General features: G+C 37.7%; 2 protein-coding genes and 1 pseudogene across 2 annotated transcripts; all 3 read left to right on the forward strand.

Annotated features, from left to right (window-relative positions):
- Positions 1-3,925: 3,925 nt before the first annotated feature.
- LOC130499438 (spermidine synthase 1-like) lies at positions 3,926-6,722 on the forward strand (annotated as a pseudogene).
- LOC130499996 (glutathione S-transferase T3-like) lies at positions 5,417-6,331 on the forward strand. The gene has a single exon (XM_056994676.1). The coding sequence runs from the start codon at positions 5,417-5,419 to the stop codon at positions 6,329-6,331; it is 915 nt and encodes a 304-aa protein (XP_056850656.1).
- A 178-nt stretch (positions 6,723-6,900) lies between the features above and the next one.
- Positions 6,901-8,241, forward strand: LOC108819735 (uncharacterized). The gene has a single exon (XM_056994677.1). It carries the CDS (start codon positions 6,901-6,903, stop codon positions 8,239-8,241), a length of 1,341 nt encoding a protein of 446 aa, XP_056850657.1.
- Positions 8,242-9,323: the final 1,082 nt, after the last annotated feature.

The following is a 9,323-nucleotide window of genomic DNA, read 5'->3' on the forward strand; positions in this document are numbered from 1 at the left end:
ACTAAGGAGTTGCAAAGACAAGTGGAGGAACTGATGGAGAAGGGCCATATCCGAGAGAGTATGAGTCCATGTGCTGTTCCAGTTCTCCTTGTGCCCAAGAAAGATGGTAGCTGGCGCATGTGTGTTGATTGCAGAGCCATCAACAACATAACAGTGAAGTATCGCCACCCTATTCCTAGATTAGATGATATGCTTGATGAATTGCATGGCTCTAGTATCTTTTCTAAGATAGACCTTAAGAGTGGGTATCATCAAATTAGGATGAAAGAGGGAGATGAGTGGAAAACCGCTTTCAAGACTAAGCATGGTTTGTATGAGTGGTTGGTGATGCCTTTTGGCTTAACCAATGCTCCTAGTACCTTTATGAGATTGATGAATCATGTGCTTAGATCTTTTATAGGAGTGTTTGTGGTAGTTTACTTTGATGATATCCTAGTTTACTCCAAGAGTTTAGAAGAGCATATAGTTCATGTTAGGACTGTTCTTGATGTTTTGAGAAAAGAAAAGCTCTTTGCTAATCTTAAGAAATGCACTTTCTGTACGGATAACTTGGTCTTCCTAGGCTTTGTTGTGAGTGCAGATGGAGTAAAGGTGGATCAGGAGAAGGTGAAAGCCATACAAGAGTGGCCGAGTCCTAAAACCATAAATGAAGTAAGGAGTTTCCATGGGCTAGCAGGTTTCTATAGGCGATTTGTGAAGGACTTCAGCACTATAGCAGCTCCATTGACTGAGATCATCAAGAAAGATGTAGGATTCAAGTGGGGAGAAGCACAAGAAACCTCCTTTCAAACCCTCAAAGAGAAGCTTACTAACTCTCCTCTCCTTATACTTCCTGATTTCTCTAAAACCTTTGAGATTGAATGTGATGCCTCAGGAATTGGTATTGGTGCTGTGTTGATGCAGGATAGAAGGCCCATTGCATACTTCAGTGAGAAACTAAGTGGAGCTACTCTCAACTATGCCACTTATGACAAAGAACTATACGCCTTGGTGAGAGCTCTACAGACTTGGCAGCATTATCTATGGCCAAAGGAGTTTGTCATTCACACCGACCATGAGTCTCTCAAGTATCTCAAGGGGCAAAGCAAACTCAGCAAGAGACACGCCAGATGGGTAGAATTCATTGAAACCTTTCCCTATGTGATCAAATACAAACAAGGTAAGGAAAATATAGTTGCTGATGCACTATCAAGAAGGTATACTCTCTTGAATACTCTTGATGCTAAGTTGCTAGGATTTGAACAACTTAAAGATATGTATGCAACTGATTCTGACTTTCAGGAAGCTTATCAATTGTGTGAGAAATATGCTGCAGGACATTACTTTAGGCAGGATGGATTTTTATTCTATGATAATAGACTGTGTGTGCCTAACTGTTCTTTAAGAGATTTGTTTGTCAGGGAATCCCATGGAGGAAGCTTAATGGGACATTTTGGTATTGCCAAGACTCTTAAGGTTGTGCAGGATCACTTCTTTTGGCCACACATGAAACGAGATGTTGAGAGAATCTGTGGAAGGTGTGCAACTTGCAAAGCAGCCAAGTCAAAGGTCCAACCCCACGGTTTGTATACTCCTCTACCTATTCCTACTCACCCTTGGAATGATATATCTATGGACTTTGTTGTCGGATTGCCAAGGACCAAAACAGGTAAGGATTCTATCTTTGTGGTTGTGGATAGATTTTCTAAAATGGCACATTTCATTGCTTGTCATAAGACTGATGATGCTTTACATGTTGCAAACCTGTTCTTTAAAGAGATTGTGCGCATTCATGGCATGCCTAGGACTATAGTTTCTGATAGAGATACTAAGTTTCTTAGTTATTTTTGGAAGACTCTGTGGTCTAAGCTAGGTACTAAACTGTTGTTTTCTACTACATGCCATCCACAAACTGATGGACAGACTGAGGTAGTTAATAGAACTCTTGGAACTCTCTTGCGTGCATACATTAAAAAGAATCTGAAATCATGGGAAGAATACTTGCCTCACTGTGAATTTGCTTATAATCATGCTCAACACTCTGCATCTAAGTATTCTCCATTTGAAATTGTTTATGGGTTCAATCCCATCTCTCCTTTGGATCTTATGCCTTTACCTGAGTGTGCTAGGGTCAGTATGGATGGGAAAAAGAAAGCAGAGATGGTGAAGCAGATTCATGAGAAGGCTAGAAAGAACATTATTGAGAAGACAAAGCAGTACACTAAGAGAGCAAACAAGGGCAGGCGTGAGATGATCTTTGAAGTAGGTGATATGGTGTGGGTTCACTTGCGCAAGGAGAGGTTTCCCAAAGAAAGAAAGTCTAAACTGATGCCGAGGATAGATGGCCCTTTTGAGATCATCCAGAAAATCAATGACAATGCTTACAAGCTTGATCTTCAAGGTAAGTATGATATAAGCAATAGTTTCAATGTTACTGACTTGATCTCTTTTGTTGCAGATGAGCCAGATTTGAGGACAAATCCTTTTCAAGAGGGAGGGGATGATATGATCATGGACCAGTCAAGCAAAGAAGATAAGGAGATCATGGAGGAACCAGCAGATGAAGATGCTCTCACCATGCCTAAGGGTCCCATGACTCGAGCCAGAAGCAAGCAACTCAAAGAAGCCATTGGAGGCTTACTTAAGACATCCATGAAGCAAGAAGAAAGTTTTGGAAGAAGCTTGATCAACCAAGATGCACTTACTACCATTCAAGCCATCTCAGCTCCAAGATAGACATCAAGTGAGCAAGTAACATATGTGTGCTCTTTTTCCCTATCTTTGGTTTTGTCCCACTGGGTTTTCCAAAGATAGGTTTTTAACGAGGCCATATGTTGCTTCCATATCACTCACTTGATGATCTCGGTTCAAGACTATGTCTTATTAATTTATCCTATGTTTTTATTTAGACTATGGTTTTGTTATTTGATACATTTCGAGACTAAGGAGTATGTTCCTTACTCTCTCTATATATAGGTGTCTCGCAACCCTAATGAAGTTATCCAATCTTTATTCTAAACTCTTGTTCTCTCTTGACGGCTGCGAGTTCCTTGTAGTCTGAGTGTTCTTGAGTCTTTGTTAGTGAGTCATATCTAACAAAACCCATAAGAGTGATTATCAAGGTGTGTCATATCCGAGATCATCACTTAGGAGTATCAAGAGTTCAATCATCCCTCTTGTGTCACCATTCGATCCACCCCCTTGAAGGAGATTGAGTCACTGATTCTCTACTTGCAAGGATCTATCCTATTTTCATCCAGAGAAGTATCCTAGGAGTGTATTACATCATGACTACATGTATAATTTTACACAACATGATAATTAAGGATGAGCGTAAACTCGATGCACCAATTGAAGTTGCAAGAGAAACTCTAACTCCAGAGATCGAAACTGCATAAGATGAAAATATGATTTCAAAATTTTCTTACTCGATTTAGGAATATCAAAGATAAAGAATGTCATTTTTCATTACGAAATGCATTAGTTGATCATTTGTGGAAAAAATATTCTAATGTTCATTATTGAATCAACTTATATATTATGTTTTATTCTATTTTTATGATTTCTTGTACATATTAATAATAAATATTTAATTAAAATAAATTATATTTTAAGGCATTTTTACAAATATAAAATAGTTGGAGTTAATTGGTAAAATTTTATAAGTATAGAATATTATTAACTATTTTTAGAGAAAAAAATGGAGTAATACATTGGAGTAAAACATCACTCTATTTTGAAATTGAACCATTTTGGAGTAAAATTTGGAATAATACATTGGAGATGACCTTAGACTAAAATTTCAACTAAAAGTATATAATAATAATATTTAGGTTAGTGGAGATAGCCTGTTAGCTGTAACTATACGACATTCTGTCACGTGGCAGGTTGATCTACCACTAAACTACTTAGAGCATGATTAACGCGGTAGCTTAGGGAGACGCTTAATGATTTTGTGATTTAAAAAAAAAGAAAATAATGCCATAAGCTAAGCCACGCTGCTTAATTAAGCGCACCAAAACGCGTTGCTTCGTGGACACGTGTCAAATAATGCAAAGCTTTGTCTCTTTCTCTTCCTCGACATCTCCGGTTCTTTCTTTCTCTCCCTCAACGATTCTGTGTTTCTCTCAACCTCTCCACTTCACTACGCATCAAAACAACTCCCCTACAAAAACCCTAACCCCTCTCTCTCATCTCTCCTCCTCTTCTTCGCCGAGCAGAGCAGCAGCAGCAGCCATGGATGCCAAAGAAGCCTCCACCACCGATCTGAAGTGCCCGAGAGAAGAGGACGATAACGCCGCCGCCGCTTCCATGGAGACAGAGAACGGAGATCAGACAAAGGAGCTTGCTTGTTTCTCCTCTGTGATTCCCGGATGGTTCTCTGAGATGAGTCCCATTGTGGCCAGGTCCATTCCTCCTCTCCTTGTTTGATCTTTAAAAAAAGAGATTCTTTTTTGATTAAAAGCTGAGATTTTTTTTTTTATATCTGATGATTGCAGGAGAGGCAAACGCTTTGAAGGTTGAGAAGGTTTTGTTTCAAGAAGATGATCACTCATCTTCGTCCATTCATCCAACTCACGGAGAGAGACGAGTGTGATTATCAGGAGATGATCACTCATCTTCCTTTGTGCTCTATCCCTAACCCAAAAAGGTACACTGTCACACGTTCTTACCATTTATGGATCAATAGATATGAAGGTTTCAATTTGTCAATGTCTCTGTCTCTTGTGTGGTCTCAAATGAATTGATTGTTGTTCTTGTCTGAGTTGAATAGATAGATTAGCTTCTCGTCTCAATTGATTCCTTGATCTATTACTCATTTTTTTTTCCTGTGTATTTGTCTGTTGAGTTCCATGGATCAAGGACGCTGAGGAAGGATCGTGAAAGGAGAGGATGACATTTACTGGATGGCATTTACTAGAGCAATATAGGTAAATGTCTTCATTGATGTTTGTAACTAATAGAAGTGATGTTAATACTTTAGTTAGTTGGCATTGATGTTAATACTAGCATTTACTAGAGCAATACTAGTTAATACTTTTGTTAGTTGGCATTGATGTTTGTAACTAATAGAAGTGATGTTGAATTGATAAAAAGATTGCGCGTGGTTGAGTTAGGTAGTTTAATGAGTTGCTTTGTTTTTGAAAATGAATTGAACCCGTGTTATAAGTAGAATTGATTGTCTCTTTAATGTGTTGAAGAGAATTGAATTGTGGATAATAAATGACTTGCTTTATGTTTGATTATGGTTGTGAAAGGTTTATTAATAGAAGTTAGATAGATGTCAACTCGAATGTGTTTGTTGTTAGTTGTTTAGAGTCTTTAAAACTCTGCCATTAAAGAAAGGCAAAACGCCTTCCTTCTTTCAATCTTCCATCTTTAAAACTGCTTCCTTCTTTCCATCTCCAAGAGATTTCTCACCTCATTCACTTCGGAAATGGATTTCAATCCATTTACTCAGCCTTCAAACTTTGTTGATCTGCTTAGCAGTCAACAAAATGTTGTCTTCGGTAACTTATCAGATAGTGTAGGGCAATCTTCCTCCCAAGTTCCCTTCTTAGGAAGTCAAGGCACCGAGGACAGTCCACCAGTGCGTAAAGAAAGAAGGACGTGGACGCCTGAAGATGATGTGGTGCTCATCAGCTCGTGGTTAAACACGAGCAAGGATCCCATAGTAGGGAATGAGCAAAAGTGTGATGCCTTCTGGAAAAGAGTAGCTGCATACTACTCTGCTAGTCGAAAGGGCTCTGATCATAGAGCGTTATCTCACTGCAAGAACCGTTGGCAGAAGATCAATGACCATGTATGCAAGTTTTCCGGAGCATATGATGCTGCAACTAGACAGAGAACCAGTGGGCAAAATGAGAATGATGTTCTCAGACTAGCCCACATAATCTACTTCACGAAAGTGAAAAAGAAGTTCACTCTTGAGCATGCTTGGAAAGAGTTGCGTCATGACCAGAAGTGGTGTTCCCTGTCTACTGCTAAAAAAGATGGAAGCTCGAAGAAGAAGAGGTGTGAGGATGGTTCAGAATCAGCAAACTCTAAAGCAACAGAAGAAGATTCTTCTCTTCATGATGAATCAACAAAACGTCCCATGGGTGTTAAGGCAGCAAAGAAAGCCCTTAAAGAAAGGCTGTCTAAGAAGACAGTGGATGATGGGAAGGAGCTATCTGATTTTCAGACAATGTGGGGCATCAAGATGAAGGATTTAGAGGTGAAAGAAAGGATGTCCAAGATAAATGAAAGGAAGTCCAAGATGAAGCTACTCGCCAGTCTCTATGCTAAACAAGAACCTCTTGCGGATTATGAAGAAGCTTTGAAGAAGAAACTCAGTGAAGAGTTGATGTAAAATTAGTTCTTGTTCTGTTAAGTAGTTTAAGTAGTTTAAGTGGTTAAATATATATATGTTTCGTGTTCTGTTTAAGTAGTTTATGTGGTTAAATATATATGTTTCGTGTTCTGATGTTGATCTTGTTATTGTTGTCAGGTGAAAGAATGGAGCATACGTGTGGTGTTGGAGCATGCGTGTGGTGTTGGAGCATCCATTTTCTGTTGTGTTTTGTTAGTTTCTATCACGGATTGTACTTGTTTCCTTTTATCTTGTTTGCTTGTATCACGGATTGTAGAGTGCTTATGCTTCTGTCAATGTTCTTGTTTGTTTGTGTCACAGACATGTATTATGACTCTTGTATGAATCTTGTTTGCTTGTGTCACAGATATGTACTTGTTTCATTCTCTCTTATATGCTTCTCTCTTTATAAATACATCGTGCTTCTCATTTAATCTCAAACCAACATATTCTCTCGTCTCATCTCTTATCTCAAAACACCAACCTTTGTTCTTTACTCATTTAATCTCAAGTTTTCTTTTTAATCTCATTTACTCATAACTCGTCTTCTCTCTTTAATCACCATATATATGGCTTCTTCATCTCAAAACACTTTAGATGATGCATTTGATGAAAAGTTTGATCAAAAATTTGATCAAGCCTTTGATCGAGTCCTTGAGAATTTAACCATCCGTGCTGATCAAGAAGAACGAAAGAAGAAAAGGAAAAAACGAGCTTATATCGAAAGAAATCGGGAGGAAGGAAATGTACGTTTATGGAATGATTATTTCAGTGAAACTCCAACGTATTCTGATAATCAGTTCCGACGACGTTTTAGAATGAACAGGCCATTATTCACGCACATTGTGAATCGACTTGCCAACGAAGTTGACTTCTTTCGTCAAAAGATAGATGGTCTCGGAAGGTCTGGTCTCTCAACACTCCAAAAGTGTACAGCAGCCATTCGTTTATTGGCATATGGTAGTGCGGCTGATACGGTCGACGAATACCTTCGGCTCGCTGAAACTACAAGTCGGTCATGTTTGGAGAATTTTGTGGAAGGAATAATTCAATTGTTCGGCGATGAGTACTTAAGAAGACCAACACCGGCTGATCTTCAACGTCTACTTTATATTGGAGAGATACGTGGATTTCCCGGGATGATAGGAAGCATCGACTGTATGCATTGGAAGTGGAAGAATTGTCCCACCACTTGGAAAGGGCAATATTCTCGAGGTTCGAGTAAACCAACTATCGTTTTAGAGGCGGTTGCTTCATATGATCTCTGGATATGGCATGCATTTTTTGGGCCTCCAGGTACCTTAAATGATATAAATGTTCTTGATCGTTCACCTGTTTTTGATGACATAATTAACGGTCAAGCTCCGCAAGTCACTTACTCCGTCAATGGAAGAGAGTATCATTTGGCTTATTATCTCACCGATGGTATTTATCCGAAATGGGCAACTTTTATTCAATCTATTCCACTACCACAAAGTCCGCAAGCAGTTTTATTTGCTAAACGTCAAGAAGCTGTCCGAAAAGATGTCGAGCGTGCTTTTGGAGTCTTGCAAGCTCGCTTTGCTATTGTTAAAAATCCAGCACTTTTTTGGGATAAAGTCAAAGTTGGAAAGATTATGAGAGCATGTATCATACTCCATAATATGATAGTAGAAAATGAACGGGATAATATGATAGTAGTAGACGAACAAGATGTATACACTCATTATGATGTTTCAGGGTTCCAACAAGGAGAAGACACTGGAAGTTCAGATATCGATCTCACGTTTTCTACAGATACCCCTTCAAGGATCACTGATATGATGCGTATGGAAACTACAATTCGTGATGGACAAATGCATCAACAACTGAAAGCTGATTTGGTAGAAAATATATGGCGTAGATTTGGACATGATGGAGACAACAACTGATCTCGGGACAAGATTTCAAATTATTCTCGTTTATTTATTAATGTTTGTTTTTATGTTTTTATTTAAATCTATGTTTTAAATGTTATCTTTTAATATGTTTTATATAATAAATAAATAAATTTTATCTTAAATAAATCAATGTTTAATTTTTTTTTTAAGAACTCATAAATAAGATACTTGCATTGGAGGTTATTAATTAGGTGTTGCTTAAGCAAATTGCTTAACACACATTTATTGTTAAAAAAATGATTAAGCACCCCATTAGGGGTGCTATGGTTAATGATGCTCTTATATTCATATCTTAATGGGATATAATAATTACTTCTAAACTATTTTTTATTTTTTTCTTGGCCAATCTAGCTTATTAATTTTAGTTTTATTGTTGTCAAAAAAAAAAGCTTATTAATTTGTTATTTCCTTTTTTTTTTGCAGTTCAGATTGTTTTGATTCAATCGAACGGCAGAGAATCTCTCATAACGTAAGGAGTCTCTGTTGCACTTTTTAGTCAGTTTGTAGAGTACGAAAAGAAACTTTTTCTCAAGCTCAATACAACAAGAGCCGTCGAAATTAAACTCGTAGGGAAGGATAGATAGATAACCACCGTCGAATTCACGGCATTGAAAGGTTCGGTGAGGCGATAAGAAAGGAGAAAGCTTGGGTTGCTACTCGGGTCCACAGACCTAACTGGTGGGACCTCATTATATGACAGTGATTATTATCCATAGTGGCAAACATATTTGTTACTCCCTCTGTTTCATAATAAGTGTCACTCTGAGCTCATTTTCTTGTTACACAAAGAGTGTCACTTTACAATTCCAATGTAAATTATACTAACTTTCAGCTGAAAATTAATTACAAACTGCATTGGTTTTATAAATAATTTTATTTATCTAAAATACTATTGGTCAAAGAGGTATAATTAATTACAACTTATATATATTTCAACAACTTTCTTAATCTGTGTGAAAAATGTAATAACGACACTCTTTAAGAAACGGAGGGAATAATATTTTAATCTAGCGATACGTTCAAGATGCCATTAACCAGCTTTTAAACGTTAATTGGTCAATGTTCCCTTCGAA

Source organism: Raphanus sativus, chromosome 9 (assembly GCF_000801105.2).
Source record: "Raphanus sativus cultivar WK10039 chromosome 9, ASM80110v3, whole genome shotgun sequence".
In the NCBI taxonomy this organism is placed as follows: domain Eukaryota; kingdom Viridiplantae; phylum Streptophyta; class Magnoliopsida; order Brassicales; family Brassicaceae; genus Raphanus; species Raphanus sativus.